We start from the raw sequence: 18,958 nt of genomic DNA, 5'->3' as shown, positions 1-18,958 counted from the left end.
AGTATTAGTTTATTAAGAGTTAATGACAAACCCCCAAACAAACTAGAATTACACGTACTACTAGATTAGGTAACGCAACGCGTCCCTGCGTATGATCCTGTAACTTACCACTAGGCTATACTACACTGACCGGGTTCTCTGCTCGTTAAGTGTGTTTATGTTAGATAGTTACTTGTACAACATAAATTTAAAGACAAGAAATAAAACGCACATCAGCAATCAAAGAAAAAGGAGAGACAAGCACTTGGCGAATCAACTCATTATCTAAAGAACGCCAAGCCAGATCACTATTCTCAAACAATACCCTCGACACCAACCTACTTCTATCTAACACACCCCTGAACATTGGGTGAATATACTCCTCACTAAAAAATAAAAATCCTGGCCTCCAGTTCAACATTTCAGAACCCCCTATATCAAAAAACAACCTACCGGGTCTCTCCTCCACCAGAACCCACCCATCACGAGCACATAACTTGAAAAAATATCCAAACAAACTTATCCGGGGCTCTACTTCAAATGCCCGACAAACAATGATAAAAGACACCATTACAGTGATCGCTAATGGATGTACCATGGATACATGCAATTCATGATAATTGAGTAACCCTAATAACCAAGGGGATAGGGGAAACCTAAGATTACCACCGGAAAAAGGAGCGGTGTACATACCTATGAAGCCAGGCGGCGCATCAAGAATGGATTCTGACCGACCCGGAACCCTAATCTCCGAATCATTAGGACGACAGAAACAGTGGCGGAACCAGGCAACATCATCCTCCGTCATACCTGAATAAGTAGTACTGATAATACGAAAATGATTACGATCCATGATGATGGCAAAAATCGATTTAGAAAGGATATGATTGGTAAAAAGGGGAGAGTGAAAAGAAAGAAGGAACAATTGAGATTGAGAAAGTCCTCGAAGCCGTCAAAAGAATAGATAGGCGACGAGGCTGATGGTTTGAAAAAATGGCGCACAAATAACCCTAACCGTCGATTAAGTCTCTCCTTGGGATACGCGCGTTCATATTAACCCATCAAAAGGACATATACGCAGCAGGGTAAAATAACGTATTTACCCTTAAAATGACGCTTCGGAGAAATGACCGCATCATCAACAGATTTGGAAGTCTTCATCGAAGCCTCGAAGGTATGGTTTTAACATTATTTTCTTTTTTTTGAAGTCTAATGCGATATTTTACAGATAAAATCTCCCATCAAACTGGGGGGTTGATGATATACCCATACGGAGCTCTAGCTCCGTATCCGAAGCAGAAGCAGAATACAAAGTCACCTTCGTACAGGTAAAACTACTTATACCGATAACGGAGCCTAACCCTCGTTCAACATAATTACCCCAGAGCTTCAAAGGTACAATAAGTAAATAACAATGCAATAATGTAAATAACTTGTAAGAAAATGGTGAGACAATATGTATTTTTTTCAAGTGTATTTTATTTATTAACTTTAAATAAAATACAAGGTTGTAGCGGAACCAAGATAATACACAAGTGTAAATATCCTAACAACCTATGAAATACAATTGATCTAAAACTTGAAAATTCTCTTAACAATCGAAACACTTAAAGTTGTAAAATGTTCCTTTTTTGCGATTGAGAGAATATTGTACAAGTCACCAAGAATATTGCAAAGTCAGATATGCAAAGATGTGTTCTTAGTTGTGCAAGGACATCTATTTATAGTCGAAAGTTGGGCATTGGGATCCCAACTTCGATGTACAAATATGGTTGACAACACACAAAGAATTATATTTAATTCTTGTGTATACTTAATAAAGTAAGACAAAGTGTTACTTTATTCAACCACTTTACATCTATGTACTTTTATTCACAGACAAGGTTATTGTCTGGGTAAAAAGATGTAAAGTAAAAGGTCCTCATCGTAATCAGTGTAAAGCTTTGTAAGCGCATTTACACTGATGGTCTCCATTCCATTGATCTGATAAAATGTCAATTGGGCTTCGCTGCTATTGTCATTCTCTTTCTTCCACTTGATGTCTTCGACTTCAACTGGAATGTCTTCAGGATCTTCTTTAGATCTTTAACTGGAGGAAGTCATCAGTTGCGTAACTGTACATTGCAACTGGACTTCTAATATTTCCGGACAATTCTTCTGGTCTCCAGTTGCAACTGGAGAGACTCCAGTTTTAACCAAAACTGGACCTAACAGAAATGATTAATCCTCCTAATCAAATAGCCTAATAATCCTCCTAGTTATGAGATGATGACACATGTCACCTTCTTAATGTTTTAAGATGATTATTAGGTTATTTGGTTAATAGAATTTATCATTTTCCTTTATATATATATATATATTTATAGAGAATTACTGAATGAATATTTTGTCTTCATCTTATACACAAAAGATATTATCAAAAGTAAAATATAGAATAATATGTGGTACGATAACAATAAGACGACTGAAGTGGGTTCTGTTATCCTGCAAGCACCACTACGATACAACAAAAAGAATAAATTAAAAGTTTGCTTGAATTGTAGGTATGCTCCATGTATTTTTTTTTTAAAAAGGTGAATTTCGCTGAAAACTTCGTGTCGCGATTCGACAGCGAGAGGTCTAGCATATGTTGACTTAGCCGGATCTGCGCTAGAGAGATCCCTCGAAGTAGAAATGCCTATTTCAAGTACCCGATGGGGGAAAAACCCTCTACTAATCCGTCCGAAGACACGACGATTAACAGAAATAAACTCTGCCCCTTCAGACTTGAACTTGGGTAAACCCAAATCAAACCCTCATAAAGAGATTTCCTTATGTCCACCCCAAAACTTGAACACAAGATCTCATATATGGGGATGGTCTTTCAACCATTGAGCTAATGCTCAATGGTGTCTATAAATAAAGGTCATACGTAGAATATTCTCGTCATTCAGTTTAGATAAAAACTCCTCAGATATTAACTATTACAGTAATATTATTTTTTATAACAAATAGGTGATGGGTGCCTCATGTTTTGTATACATTAAATAAATTGATTCAGTTAAGTGTATAACACCTTATTCACTTTTTCGTGCTCTCTATATTATTTATAAAATGATCCAACAAAAGATCGTATAGCATATTTTCAGCCCATATATACAGACAATGAAATGAAGGGTACGTGGCTTGCTTTGTCCTACAGTTATATATATGTTTGTGATAGATTGTCCTCCGTATACTAGAGAGTAAATTATTGGTAAGTATGTACAAGCAACAAAATATGTTTATCATTTTATTTATGACTAATAGAATTTGGTATATTATTACTATTCTTTATTGTTAAAGTTTTTTTTGTCTGAAATATCTCATAGAATGAACTAGTTGATTCCGACTTACAGTTGGTTTGCACTTGACTTGCACAGTTGCACGTAGGGAATTTTTTCCCTCTTTTCCTCCTATTTTAATTGGTAACTTAATTTGTGGAAAATATTTGCACGTACTCCATTATATATCAACATGACAACATGACTGTAATTAAATAATGGAATAACTTAGAAAGGAAGGAAATAAAAGCCGAGGAACTCAGGGAGGATTATGAGGTTTAACATATAGCTCGTGTGATCGATCCTTTTAATTAATTACCGGCGCCCGTTGTTTATCTTGTCAAAACATCATGATTAATTAATACAAACAAACTTATAAACTAAAGGTTATATTATGAGGGGTTATAGGTATTGTAAAACAAGTATTAAGGTAAAACAAGTAAGAAAGATCTTGACTTTTAAATCATTGTTAAATTTGCCGGAAGATTCACGAAGCAATTGATGCACGATGATTTTCATGATTTAAGGTGATCTTCAGTGAAATGAAACTTATTGTTTATTTGTTTTACTTTAATACTTGTTTTATTTTACCTAAAACCTATATTATGATAGTAATTCATAACGTAATCATTATCACTGTTAAGGTGACATATTGATCGAGAGTCTTAGGAGGCGTTTGGTTACGTAAATACCATTTGTTTTCTATTCTTGTTTTCAAGAGAACATGAAAATAAGAAAAGATGTTTTAATAATACTTTTTTAAGAATGTTTTTCAAGAATATAAAAAATAATAGTTTTTTATTTTTCTATAGAAAACTTGAAAACATTTTATTCTAGTTTTTCATTTTTCATTAACTATTTCAATCCTCCCCCTCCCCTCACATCTCTAACATGTTTTCTAGTCTTTTTGTTAAAACGCGTTTTTAAATTTTTTTTATTTGTTTTCTATAAATAAGAACCCCTTTCATTTTTTAGGAAATTAGAAATAAAAAACTTATAAACATTTTCTACAACCAAATGAGCCCTTAAGGTTTTCATAAAATTAGGGGCTTTTGGTTGTAAATTGTATTCTAGTTTTTCATGTTCAAGTTTCTAAAAAATGAAAGGGGTTTTTATACATTCTAAAAACAAATAAAAAAATTAAAGCACGTTCTAATTAAAAACTATAAAACATGTTTGATATGTGGGGGGAGGGGAAGGAGGTAAATGGAAAATGAAAATGGAAAACAAGAAAAACATGTTTTTAAGTTTTCTATTGAATAGTGAAAAACATTGTTATATTTTTTATTTTTTTTTTGCAAACAAACTTAAAAAAGTTTGATTAGAACACGTTTTCTGTTTTTCATATTTTTTAAAAAAATAAAAATAGACAATAATGAGTGTTTTTGTAAACCAAACGCGCCCTTAACATCATTGGATTAAAATTTTTGTTTTAGGTAAATAAGTTTGGGAGTTAAAACAGTTTAATATTCTGATTATGCATTTATGTTGCTTATTATATCTAAGTGAAAGATTGAATTTTTTTTCTTTTTAAGAGATACGAGAGAAAATACCCATGCGTTATGGCAGTAAGATGGTGGAGGTGATATATAGGTCATAGAAGGCAATATGTCGTAGAGTGTAATAGTCAAATGCCTTAGCCGTACGGGTTTCGGCCTCAGATTTAAAAATTCGTCGAAAGTATATCGAATGACATCTCTAATGAAAGAGCATGAAATCTTAAGAACACCCATATAATTTTTACTCGTATAATTTATCGATGTACGATTTTTGAGATAAAAGATTTTGAATGAATTAGAGGAATAAAATGATTTATGAGGGATAGCTAAAAAAAATGAGTGGTTGAGATTTAAGGAGAGAGACGATGAAAATGAATGGTTGAAAAATTGAAAAGTTGAAAGAATTTGGCGGGAACAAATAGTTTATTTGGGGGGAGGGATAGGGAATGGTCCAGATAATTAAAGTTATCCAAATCATCTTCCAATCAATACCTTTTAACTCACAACTACCTAATTCTTACCCAATTGATTAAACTTACCCAATTTCTTTTTTTATTATTTAAACTTAATACATATAATTAAAACCATATAAACATATAACATAAAACATAATTTCATTAATATTAAAAAAACACAATACATAAATAATACTAAAATACACATAATAAAAACACAATACATAATAAATAGTAAAACACATAAATAATACTAAAAAAATACATAATACAAACATTTCAAAAAATACTAAAATACATAACTAACACTCGAAATAGTCTGAGTCCACAGTACTGTCACCGTCGCTGTGGTGAATGTAGCTGTAGGGCTCAGAAGACCTGACAATGTCGCCGGGTTAAGGAGATACGTACTCTTCCTCCGGGTCACTATAAAAATCTACTGACCACCACTAACACTTCCTTGTCAGAATAACTCATGGTCTAGTGTCGCTGTCAACATCGTATAGGCGACGGTAAGCTGAAAAATAACTTAATTCAGCCAATCAATCTTCTGTCAAAGATATACAAGATACTCATTTTTAACGGCGGTAAGAACCCGATTGAGAGTTTCAAGTCGGTTGATTTCGGCTTGGCAAGCCGCTTTGTTGTCAGAAACGCCCTGAATGACGTTGTTTACTTCAGAGCGGTGTCTGGAGTCGTTATTCAGGTGGGCTTGGATCGCCAATTTACAACTCCGAAGGTTCATTGTAGTGGATGAAAGTGTGTATGAAATATTGAATAAGATGTGTGGAAGTTGTGGTGTAAAATAATGAATAAGTTGTGTGTCAAACAGATGTGGAGATTGTGTTTATAAATAAAAGGGTGATTTTATTTTTTCAAACTAAAGCATGTAGCCGTTTTTTCTTTTCTTTTCTTTTTTTTTTTTTGGGGGGGGGGGGGGGGGGTTTCCACACGCCAAACAGTCGAAAATTGTTACCCGTTGTTCGACTTCACAAATCAAAATGTTACCCGATTTTGGTTGCTAGAGTCGTTCCCGAATGGTGGCGGCGGTATTACCGATTGGTTTCATTGAACCCAATTCTTACCCGACTAGTATTCACTCGCCTTAATGTAATAGAGATAGAGATAAAGATATTTAGATCACTAATGGACAATCATCTCCACGCCAATATAGGGAAACCTAACATAGTTGTGAAAAAATCTACTAACCTGACATGAAAATCTCACTAATCTATTTCATGGAAAAAAAATAAATTAAAATTGAGGTCATTGATAAAAGAGACCTTTTAATATTTATAGTTATTTTATTTATATGGATTAAATGCTATTTTTAATATGGTAATCTGAAGATACTTCTTAGTAGTTTCATTTAATAATAATAAGATAATTAATTTAACGTAGCATTGATATTTTTTTTCTCACCGACTTTATGCTTATAATAATCTATATTATATTATAATAATTATCACTTTTTTTAAAAAAAAAATGGTAGATACAAATTACAATCATCAATCCCTTATTTTATAAAATATCTCACTACCCATTTACATCAATTACATTAAATCAATAACTTATACCGACCACAACAAACAGTCCGTCACCACAACGACCGCTGTCGTTGCCACCAATTGTCGTCACCACCAAACCGCCACCGCATCGCGTGGGTAAAAAAGCTAATAATTGGTAGAAAGAATCCAAATATGTAATTTGTGAGGTTTGGGCCTAAAATTTGAGCAAGAAAGAAGAAGGGTATGGGCTAAAGTCAGGTGGCCCATATAAGAAACCTAAAAACACAAGGACACGCACGCACGCTTAAACCCCCCTTATTGATTTGGAGTCAGACTCTCCTCTTCTTCTTCGCTGCTGCCGGAACAACGATTTTTAGAAGAAAAAGAAGAAGAGATGGTTTGGTTTCAGTGCGAGGATTGTGGTGACAACCTTAAGAAACCAAAGCTCTCTAATCATTTCAGAGTTTGCTCTGCTAACAAGGTTAACCTTTCTTTCTCTCTTTTTTTGTTAATTATTTATATCGTAAGTAAAATCACTGTTGACTATATATATATATATATACATATGTTGTTTGTGTCGCAGTTATCATGTATTGATTGTGGACAAATGTTTGGGCAACAGACTGTTCAAGGACACACCCAATGCCTCACCGAAATGGTGCCATTTCTACCTCTATTCTATTGTCTATTTATTTTTATCTGTGTTTTGATAATTGAAACTATCTGTCTCAAGTAAATAATATCATGTGTCTGTGTAGTACTAGCATACTATACATTCAACTACTACCAGTATTGTTATAATAATATTACAAATTAACACATAAAGTCTAGGCACTTATTTAAACTTAGTTGGCATTATAACTAATGGACTTGCTATATAAATACACTGATGCATGTATGTATTCCACTAAGGATGTTTTACCCCTGGTAATTAGAGACCTAGATACACTTTAAGCCTAAAATGATGATATTTATACACTATCCTAGTTGAAATATACATATCTTGATAATGTTGATTGTTATAAAAATTTTATTTCAATTTTGTTCCTACGTATGACTATGAGAAAGTCATTTGCAAAATGTTGCCAACTGGTAACAGCCGTAAGCACAATATGTGGAAGATTGTTTTGAACTTATGCTCTAGACAGACTTGGTGCCCGCCCGCTAAGTATTGTGTCTGACAATAATGAGGAACATGATCATTTTCACAAAATCCTTCTCCTTGGAACCATCCAAGATTTTACCTGTGGGCTGGCCTTAAAGTTGCAAGTTTCATTGGATCCTTCCAAGCCACCAACTGCTTTGCTACCTCCATTCGTGTTATTCCTCAATCACTATCTTACTTTCAAATTTTATTGCTTGTTAAGTGCTCTTTAACAACCTCATTATATTTTAATGTGTTAGTTGCGTTGACCTTGACACCATCAATCTATGAATCTTACCCTTCTGCTTCTCATTGAAAATTATCATTTTTTTAAAATTTTATTAAACATATGTATCAACATAAGTGTTTTTCACATTGCCTTTGATTTTAGTTAACTTAGGAAATTTAGACAAGGCATAGAAAGAGAAACAAGAAGGTACATATTAATTGGAATTATGTTTTTGGATGCTACATACAGCAACTTCATGAACCAGCTACTATTTTATTTTGTTCACCATCTATCTTTTGCACCCAAAGGAAGATCTGAAATCTGATATTCTCGTGGCTTCATTTCATTTTATAGCACTGTGCATTGGACTTATTATACCATTTTTTCAGGAGAAGTATGGTCCAAAAGGCCAAGCTAAACCTTCTAATGGGACACCCGGGAAACCCAATAGTTTCTCGAAGCCAAAACCAGAGGTTGACATACATGTGGGATTATCAGAACGTCCTCCATGGTTCTGCAGGTTTGCAGTTTGAAGTTTTATTCTTTTTAATTGATCACTTGATGGTTAAGACTGTCAAGGGTTTTATGAAATGACTTTGTAAGGATTTCTTATAGGCAAATATTTTTCTGTATATCTGGATAATGTGTACCAATCCTGTTAAACGTTCTTTAATTGGCATGCAGTCTTTGCAATACAAGCGCTACTAGTCAGCAAACCCTGCTTCAGCATGCTGATGGGAAGAAACACAGAGCGAAAGCACGAGCTTTCCATGCGTCAAAGCAACCATCTAAGGTGTCAGAGGAACCCACACCTATTACCGAAAGTAAATCAAAAACCATAGAAAAGGGTGATTTGCCAGTGAACAAAGATGTTAAGGAATCGTATACATCTGAAAGTAAGAAAAGAAAGCTTGAAGCATCTGAAAAGAATGGTGGAGGCAATACAGCTGGAGAATTGGGCAATGGTGAAGTGATTGAGTATGTGAATGCAGAATCAGAAAGAACTAAGAAAGCCAAAGGTCACAAGGAAGACGGAGAGAAGAGCATAAAGTGGAAGAAGATAATCTCAACAATCTTGAAATCTGTATGTGTACCAAACTACTTTCAAATACAACCTGTTCATGTCTATTTGAAGTGTTCATGCTATGTCGATCCACTAATGGTGGCAAAATGGGCAGGGTTAAAACTGATTTTTTTTGTGCATATGAAAAAGGGTGGAGTCCTTCTGAGCTGTGGCACCTATTTTGTTCTGTATATGTTTTTAAAAATAGTTAGTGCGTTAAGTATGATTAAAAAAACGATATTTTTGACCCTATTATTAATATAATTTGTAGCTTAATCAGTTGACCCGTTGAAGGTAAAACATAACCAAATCAACCATGCGTCTTCTTAATGGGTTAATATTGCCATCTCTTGACCAAACTCAATTTGATGCTACTAGTACCTATTCTCAATGTGAATTTTTTCTTCTAAAGGCTGCATTTTTCTATATGACAGAATCCTGATGGTACTTTGAAGATGAGAAAATTACGAACACAAGTTCTGAAAACTCTTAGGGAATCTGGTTCAACTATAGATGAGAACCAGCTCATTGATACACTTGAGCATAAGGTCAGTTTAGTAACATTCATTTTTAGTTTTCACCCATGCCACTTTTTAGTCTTTGTATGATTATAACAAAATCCTTGGTACAGATAAATTCAAGCTCCAAATTTGCGGTTAATGGGAAGCATGTACAATTGGTCGCCAAAAGTTAATGGCAGGTCTTTTGCTTGCATCTGAATGCATTGGGAATTACAGATTAGTGGCAGTGGAAGGCGAGTCCCATGCCCCAACTTAAATGGGTAATTGAATTTTGTATTTTTGCTATAAGCTCGTGTAGATGAAATTTTTGTAAAACGCTCATAATATATAAACAAATGAAGAGTATCTGCTATTTTTACCTGATTATGTTTTAAGTCAGTTTTCACTTCCATAAATTAGGAAGCCAAATATGAGACTTGCTTTGTACAGTCTCCAAATAATATCCAATTTGGACGGCAGCATAACAGGCTAACAAACTGCTGGTATTATTTCATTGCGAGAAATTGGGAATAATTTTGTCATTGTCAAGTAATACGACTTTGGATTTTGCTTTTTGTTCAATGATTACGAATGTCTGATATGGAGAGATAATGACCAAACTGAGTTGTGTTTTATCTTAATTTTGTTATATGAATTCTTTTTTTAAGCTAAAAGAACAGCCCTAGACAGTAGAATAAGGTAAATAGTTTCAAGTTGTTAAGTGCCACCAATTGCTAATGATGCACATACCGTCCAAGAATCATTTTTATCTGAAGATTCAGGTCTTTGGCACCATTGTATTCGTAATGTAAAGAAAAGCCCAACTTCATGGAACATGGTCTACATTTAATTTCGGGTAACCTTTTTCTTGCCAAGAAATAGTCATTTATGTATCACAAAAGATAAGATGGACGTGTAACTTTTCATTGTTTTGACACTTGTTGTCGAACTTGGTACGGCAGATGATAACATTAATCAATTTTTTAACGCTAATCTATACAGTACAATCTAATAAAAAGAAAATTCCTTTTTTTTCTTTAAATAATTCAGCCTTTAAATTACTTTTTCTACCCCTAACATTTTAAGTTTTTAACACATAAAACACCCTAAAAATTATGCTATCCTTTTACGTTAACTATTTTTATATTAATAACCACACTGTTAATGTCACCATCACCTGTCGTCGCCGCTCTGCCGCCGCTTGTCAAGATCTTTTAAAAATTGGATGAAAAATGTGTTTAAATTTCCCCAATTTGTTTCATGCTAAGTAATAACCAGTGAGGTCTCATCGATCAATCAACTCTCGGACTTCAGACACCATAACTAGATTGCTTAAAATCTGGATAATTTACGTGTAGAAATTCCAGTAGCAAATGTACATCTCCAATAGCAAACGCTTAAAGCATTTGGTACCAAATTGCTAAGGGCCAACATAAGGTTTTAGTTCACTGGGACAGAAACGTTTGTAAGAATCCTGTGTACAAAAGTACTTGTAGGAAACACTTCTCAAGATATTGTACAGTTGAGTCGGTATACATGATGTGTCGATAACACAATTTTATACTATTTTCATGTTCATCAAGACTTGTATTTGTATCTACAAGCTGCTGTAGTACTACTTCAATCAAGTGAATCAGTGAATGTCAAAAGATCATCTTGCTTGTATAGTTGTATATCAGCTAGAAGAGTAGGATCATTGCTACAATAAACAAGATAAGAGAACACCCCATTGCCTGCAATCACAATGATTCATGCTAAGTATGTATACAGAGCGGAGAATCCAAACCCATTTATACGACAACCAGTCACATTAGGTTTGATCTTTTTACGAACAAGCCAAATTGCATTGGGTTCCATCTTGTTACAAAACAAGCCAAATGCATAAGTAAGAAGAAAACAACGGATCATTATACTCGTTGAAGTTTTCAAGGATCAAAGTTAATGTTATTGATTTATTATTCATTTATGAAATCTAAGAAGTGAACAAAAATATGTTGACGGTCAATCCAACCTGTTTCGACCTATTACATAACCAGCCCAAACCACCCATTTTACGACTTGTATATTGCATACGCACACAGAGACTTACAGCAATTGCAGAAGCAGCAAGACCTGCACGTTCCCTGGGATCTTTTCGATAATAATTGCCTAAATAGAGAAATGTGGCATAGTACCACATCAAAGGGCATGCAAAGCCTGTTAAGAAGCTGAAAGAAAAATAGAGTTAACTAAGATATTTACGGAATACAGACAAAGGAGGGGGATGGGCGGTTAAGGAGTCTATGGAAGGTGAGAATATACGATACTTACGAAAACCATCCTATTCCACAGCCGAAACAAGGAAGGGGCTTGTCATAAAGTCCTTGTTGGAAGTCATCGCTGTCCTTAATAAGTGCATACTTTCCTTTCTCACGATCGTTGTTATTTGATGTATGCCCTGCCATCAACATGTGTCTCTCCTACATAAGTATAGCCACTCCCACAACTTTTTATCCAAGTTAATACACACAAATGAAAACAAGATATCAGTAAGACAGACCGCCCTTACATTTAGGCTATTCAAGAGGTTTGCCAGGCCTTATCACTTGTTAAGTAGGGAGAAGCAAAATTGTAATGCAGGGTAATGGCATAACTGGATGGCACATTTAATGTCTTGGCAGTGAAGATGCCACAAAAGCACCATATTAGAAAGTCCACCATAATTTATACGTTACGTGACCAATTACAGTAATGAACACGTATAATGGAGATCTAAGCAAAATAGAAATCATAATAGTTTGCATTACCGGGAAATAGCTTCTTCTTCATTTGTTTCTATAACATATTTGACATAGACACATGACTCTTAGAAGATCAACTACATCACCCAGAACATCTACCTTTAAATATTGAAAATAAGCGAGACGATGGCCTCAAAAGATCAAGATGCTTATCCGAAACTGATTTCACCAATTCAAGGCCATTTTTCAAAACCTTCCCCTCCTCCATAGCAGCATCTGTGAAACCATAAAGTCCCAATTCGTAGTTATTAGCATTAAATTTAGGGTTCCCATCTAAAAACCAGTTGGTTGTAAGTGTATATTTCCATGATCTATTTTATAAAAACCAGATTTGTATTTTGACAGAGTAGGACTTAAAGTCTACACATTTCCTGAAGTACAAAAATCTCTATGTTAATGAGTAATGGTAGTAATGAATTTGAAAGCCTATGAAAATAACAAATTTCCAGTGAACCTTCAGTTCCTTCTCTTTTTTTTTTTTCTTCCCCGTTATATGACTGCGCTAGATAGTAATATAGAGAAGAGCGGTGATACGTCCCTATCGGTTTAAGACTCAGTCAGCAAAGCAATCTCATGTTCTATAGCTTTACATATGAATTTAACTATTTTAGATGAAGTCGACTTTGTATCTGGCAGTTAGTAGTAAAAACATGTATTCTCCTATTTTTATGTTACGTTGAACTAACCCACACCCTTTATGTTTTGGCTATTTAAAGCATGTAAGTTCTCGTCGATGAAGGAAGAAGAATATTGGCAAAGTCTAGGTCTCGCTCTCGGTTATTTATTTTGGAATCTAGCCTGCTCTAACAAGCAGTCAGAAAGATAGTCTTAACCAGAAGTCACATGGAGGGGAATAGTGAAGAGAGTTATAAGCAAATACTGTTGCGGATAGATAACTCTTTCGAAAAAAAACCTATTTTAGGCAGGGTTTGCTGTTGTTATTAACGAAAGCAGAGCATTTGACCATGTATATAAGATGACATTTATTAGTTTTATTATGAAACTAAGGGGGAGGTGATACATGTCATTTTATCCACATTCCAATTGATGAGGACATACAATTGCTATAACAGAATAGGCAGGCAAATCTATACGGATCAATATCGATAAATGAAGGAAGAGTACTCTGATCCATTTCGAGTGGGCTGGCTGCTGTCAAGTACCTCCTCTCCTCCTATTCAGTTAATATGTTGTGTTGGAGGATAGTCTACATCATATTCAGTTGAGTATCATTATCAACTCCCATCAAATAAAAATCAAAGACAAAGAAAATATAATATGTGTGTGATAAATTTTGGAGCATAAACTGTGTTTTAACAACAAATCCGCCTCAAACAAAATCCAGTATGCTTATTCTACAATATATATTAGAAGGTGACATAAATAACTAAAAAAATATAAAATAAAATAGAGTAACATACCTGGCTGGCTGGCACGGATTCCGGATCAGGAATTATAGAAAGAATTGATGGTTTGTTATTGTTATTATAAGAGAAGAGAAATTGTGAAAGATAACAAAACGGGAGAATGAAAAAATGGTGAGTGAGAATTAATCAACACACAACAAAGAAGAAGAAGAAGAAGAGCTCTATTTTGACTCTCCCTCTCTCATACATTCTCATTCTCATGTATATATTTTGTCGGTTACGCCAAATACATTTTTACAACTCAAGTTAATAAACTTGAATGTGACGACTTTTTATTCCGTTAAAATAGTATAGTCTAAATCTTTTATTATAATAGATCAATAATACCTCTTCATCTTAATGTTGACTTTTGTTTTCAATTTTAACTTTAATTTACACTTTTTTATTTTTCATCACATATTTATACTTTTTACCCAATAACTTAAATATAATAAATAAATAATAATAGTTTTTATATATCCAATAGAATAATAGATAATATTTATCCAATAAAATAACAACTAATATATATCCAATAATATGTTCTATCATATATATAAAATTACGATTCTTAATGTTGACTTTTGTTTTCAATTTTGATTTTAATTTACACTTTTTTGTTTTCCATCACAAATTTACACTTTTTACCTAATAATTTTAATATAATAAATAAATAATAATATTTTAATTTTATATATCCAATAATATGTTCTATCATATATATAAAATTTATTATAAAAAATATTAAATTTATTATAAATATATTAAGATTTTAGTTGAACTAATGACTTATTAACCAATCATATCTCTCGATTTTTTATGAAATTGACTATCGCTGATATCATCATTTAATTTTTTACATATTTGTATTTAATTAATAAAAAACAAATAACTAAAATAATTATTTTTAGAATGTTATTAAAACTGGACTATCTACAAAGTCCGGCTTTCACACAAGAACAATTGTACATTGCAGTATCTCGAGTTAAGTCGACAAAGGGCTTTAAGGTGTTAATATGTGACAAAGATAAGAAGACAAAAAACACTACAACAAATTTCGTTTATAAAGAAGTCTTTCAAATGATAAAGGAGAGTATATGCTTCTAATATTCTTTTATTACATTAGTTTTCTTTTTATTAGTTTAACATTCTTAGCATTTGAATTGAACACTCAGTATCGACTAATATCTTCAACTTTCACTTTATAAGCTTTTATGAGTTACATGTATTAATATCTAATATTAATAATGTGGTAAGTCTCGTGTCCAATGTTGGACACAGGTCTAAAATGTAGTTATTTATTAATGACAGCCTAAGGGTTGTCATTAACAGCTTATTACATAACCGTCCCCCTAAATTTTTACAAGACAAAGTACAAATTTTAATGAATCAAATTAATTAATACTGACAACCCAACAAAACTCTAATTTTTTTTTATCTAATATATAATACAGTATCTAATATTTAACTTATAAAGCATTTTGTCCCTTTTTTTTTAAAGAAAAGTTGATTTGAACTATTCTAAATACTTTATTCACTAATTTAAACATCTCTATCTAATATACCTATAATAACCTTAAATCTCAACCACTCATTTTTTTCTCTCTCATCTATAAATCATTTTATTACTCTATTTAATTCAAAATCTTTTATCTTAAAAACCTCCAATCTATAAATTATAAAAATTGTATGAATATTCTTAAAATTTCATGCCTTTTCACTAGAGATGTCATTCGATATACTATCGACGAATTTTTAAATCTGAGGGTTGTACGGCTAAGGCATTTGGCTATCATACTCTATGACTTGACCTATCACCCCCACCATGTCACCGCCGTAACGCACAGACACTATATCTCGTATTATATAAATAAATTCAGTTTTCTATTTTAAATAAGAAATTTAAAATGACACAGAATTGTGTTGTAAATTATTATTATCCTATCCTTATAATTATAACATTTTCACAAAAACTTGATACCCCCCGTCCTATTTTAGTTGTTCATTGTTGACTTTCAAAGTTTTTTTGCTTCAACTTTAACCATAAATACTTTTATTTATATTTTTATAGCACTTGATATAAAATATATAAATAAATTTAATTTTAAACGAACTTTTCAATGATATAACTTTCATCAAGTATCATATAATACAAACAAAAATATATACGATCAAAGTTGAAGCAAAAACACTTTGAAAGTTAACAATAGACAACTAAAATGGGACGGGGGAGTACTAATTTGTACGACACATGTTTAAAAACATTAAATAAAATGAATTTTTTTTATAATACGAAGATCTTATTCATAAAATGATAAATCACATACTTTATTAATGAGTATTAAAAGTATTTTCTTTTATTTGTAGGAATTTTTAGTTCATTTAATGATTAACCATGTGCATCGTTGGCAACGTTGGGGAACTCGTGACTCAGACTCAACTCGGCGAGTGGCGACTCAAGAGTTTTTGGAAACTCTGACTCGACTCGAGGAGAACTCAGATTGGAATTTTATATGCAAACATAAGTATTTTTGAAATTGTATTTAATAGAATTTAAAAACATATTCCAAACTTCAAATATAAACATAATTGTTTAAAAATATTAACATAATGGTTCAAACTTGAAGATTAAACGTTAGATTAGTTGATAGATTCACGTTTCATCATCATTTTGTCCGTATCAAAGTTGGATAACTCGTGACCCGGACTCGACTCGGCGAGATGAAGAGTCACAAGTTTATTTTGAGTACTCAACCAACTCGGGAGAGTTTTCCAACCTTGATTGTGGCCTTGTAGGTATATATGGAAAAAACAAGTGAGGGCCAGGAATTTGGAAATAAAAAAAAATATATATCAAGGGGTTAAATATAAAATCTGGAAATAAAAAATATAAATATAGGGTAATAAGGAGGTGGGCTGGGAATTGAACCAAGACTTTATTCTTATAAGGCTCATGTAAAATCTCATTTTTATTTAAGATTTGTTGTATCTAATGTATATCTTAATTGAATTTTGCTACTGTTCACATCCTCTTTCATTAATAAAGGATATAAAATTTCCAAGACCTCATATTTCGAAAGGGTTTGCTAAATACAATCCTTAGGGTTGTGTTTAAGGTGCATAAATTGTTTGTACATTTACCATAAAAATTAGGAAGCGGGCTTTTAATATGAAAGGTACAAATTTTTTATGCACGTTAAATACACCCTTTTAATATAAATATTCCAAGGAACGAACTAGCGAAGTATAAAATTTAGAAATAAAAAAATATAAATATGGGGAGGTGAGCTGGGAATTGAACCCAAAACCTCATCCTTCATGTAAAATCTCATTTTTATTTAAAATTTGCTGAATCTAATATATATCTTAATTAAATTTTGCTACCGTTCACATCCTCTTTCATTAATAAAGGATAATGGAATTAAGCATACAACAAAGTATATTGTATTTCGTATGTTTTTTGGCTCAGCTAGTTTATAGATGGCAAATCTTCTTTAGTGAAATTTATATATTTTAAGAAAATGCACGGATATATTAAGAATACATATAACACAACACATGAGTATGTGTAATTACTATGTTGTTGTAACTTGGATCGATAAAATAGCATAATGTAAATAAAGTGATCACGAGTTCGGATATCATTTATTTTTAACCGTCAGACTATCTATATCTATATCTATTTATAATCTTTTATAAAGAAAATAAAGATTAACAAATTAAGCATTTTTTTCTCCAAAAATGCCCCTATTTAACATAAAATCATTATATATACCCTCCTTTCTATTAGAAGACCATATCAATTACATTAATTGTATTTATTTTGTATATATCTTCAAAAATTAGGAGATCTTGTTTCCATGTTTATATCCTTGTAAATGTGTATAGTGTAACATTTACAAGGATATAAACATGGAAACAAGATCTCATAATTCCTGGAGATATATACAAAATAAATACAATTAATGTAAATTGATATGGTCTGCTAATACTTTCTTCATTTTCTTTAATCATTACATACTCTCATCGACTTTTTATCACCCTCTGCCACCGCCCTCCTTCTCTACCGCCTCCCTCGATCTCCACTACCGCTCCTTTTCATATTGTACTTACCTTATAGTCGCCTCAATGTGCGGACACTATGTTCATATTCAATAATATAGAGAAAAATGGGGTTAGTTGTTGGAAGTCCCAATACATATTCAAAAAAATGATGAACTTTTTAAAAAAAAAATAATACATCGTAATATTATTCATATTCATAGTGAAATCCATCGAATTGTCTCAGTTTAAACATGGTAAGTTAATCAAAACCTTTATATATATATATATATATATTATTCATAGTGCTAGAAAAAATTCTTCCTTATTGCTTAATATCACGAACTGTCTACATGACGAAGGTCGATTTGTTAATGAATTTCTAGTTCCAGCTTCCACAATATCATACTTGTATATATATATATATATATATATATATATGGGAAAAATAATTTGAGACCAACTAAAAAAAGTCCAAAAAAGGACCATTGATTTTTGTAACTTACACACCACCATCATCATCTAATACGATATACAAGAATTTTTTGTAAAAACACTAAGACTTTCCGGCGACAGGCCTACAGAAAAATCATGTGTAAGTTAACTTACACATGATTTTCTGGTAGGCCCGACGCCGGAAAGTCTTAGTGTTTTTACAAAAAAGTCTTGTATATCGTAGTAGATAATGATGGTGTACAAAAATCAATGGTCCTAGTTGGTCCTAAAATAAGAGGTGGTCTCAAAATATCTCACCCATATATATATATATATATAGAAAAGTTATATTTCGATAGTCACATATATAGAAAAGTTATATAGTTGTATATAAAAACGTTATATTTTTTTTCAAATTCTTTTATAATATTAATCACAATAGTCACACATATTTACAAGCTAAATTATATATCATTAATTTTGATAATTTATTTTATTTTGTTTAATAGAATGCAACTTCTCTGTCACCACATGCTCCAAAATTGCAGATCAATGTTAAAAGTTGATGTTCTTAAAGTTGTCACACACCTAAGCTAAAATCGGCCTTCTAAACACTG

At 32.4% G+C, this 18,958-nt stretch overlaps 2 protein-coding genes across 3 annotated transcripts; one reads left to right on the top strand and one right to left on the bottom strand.

Moving 5' to 3' along the window:
- The first annotated feature begins 7,061 nt into the window (after positions 1-7,061).
- On the top strand, positions 7,062-10,078 carry LOC122596370 (UBP1-associated proteins 1C). Its single transcript, XM_043768936.1, has 6 exons — positions 7,062-7,224; positions 7,327-7,401; positions 8,506-8,636; positions 8,801-9,200; positions 9,614-9,727; positions 9,811-10,078. The coding sequence occupies exons 1-6, from the start codon at positions 7,138-7,140 to the stop codon at positions 9,871-9,873; spliced, it is 870 nt and encodes a 289-aa protein (XP_043624871.1). The 5' UTR covers positions 7,062-7,137; the 3' UTR covers positions 9,874-10,078.
- Positions 10,079-11,007: 929 nt separating this feature from the next.
- Positions 11,008-14,084, bottom strand: LOC122598193. 2 transcript variants are annotated; one of them, XM_043770795.1, is made up of 6 exons: positions 13,881-14,083; positions 13,585-13,666; positions 12,559-12,675; positions 11,990-12,116; positions 11,769-11,886; positions 11,008-11,412 (listed from the first exon to the last, which is right to left on the bottom strand). In XM_043770795.1, exons 2-6 carry the CDS (start codon positions 13,592-13,594, stop codon positions 11,359-11,361), a joined length of 426 nt encoding a protein of 141 aa, XP_043626730.1. In that variant the 5' UTR covers positions 13,595-13,666; positions 13,881-14,083; the 3' UTR covers positions 11,008-11,358. The 2 variants fall into 2 exon arrangements, with proteins under 2 accessions (XP_043626730.1, XP_043626731.1); XM_043770796.1 differs by lacking the exon at positions 13,585-13,666 and having other exon boundaries at positions 13,881-14,084.
- Between the last annotated feature and the right edge of the window lie 4,874 nt (positions 14,085-18,958).

The sequence above is a fragment of the Erigeron canadensis genome, chromosome 4 (assembly GCF_010389155.1).
Source record: "Erigeron canadensis isolate Cc75 chromosome 4, C_canadensis_v1, whole genome shotgun sequence".
In the NCBI taxonomy this organism is placed as follows: Eukaryota; Viridiplantae; Streptophyta; class Magnoliopsida; order Asterales; family Asteraceae; genus Erigeron; species Erigeron canadensis.
This window is presented reverse-complemented; position numbering and strand designations above follow the sequence as displayed.

Bases quoted from the DNA above. Each gene is read 5' to 3' on its own strand.
- LOC122596370 (XM_043768936.1), top strand. From the start codon at position 7,138: ATGGTTTGGTTTCAGTGCGAGGATTGTGGTGACAACCTTAAGAAACCA. The intron at 8,637-8,800 runs GTTTGCAGTTTG...ATTGGCATGCAG, and splicing joins CGTCCTCCATGGTTCTGCAG to TCTTTGCAATACAAGCGCTA. The intron at 9,728-9,810 runs GTCAGTTTAGTA...TCCTTGGTACAG, and splicing joins TTGATACACTTGAGCATAAG to ATAAATTCAAGCTCCAAATT.
- LOC122598193 (XM_043770795.1), bottom strand. The intron at 12,117-12,558 runs GTAGATGTTCTG...TGTTGATGGCAG, and splicing joins CTTATTTTCAATATTTAAAG to GGCATACATCAAATAACAAC. The intron at 11,413-11,768 runs GTAAGTCTCTGT...TTGTGATTGCAG, and splicing joins TTGCTGCTTCTGCAATTGCT to GCAATGGGGTGTTCTCTTAT.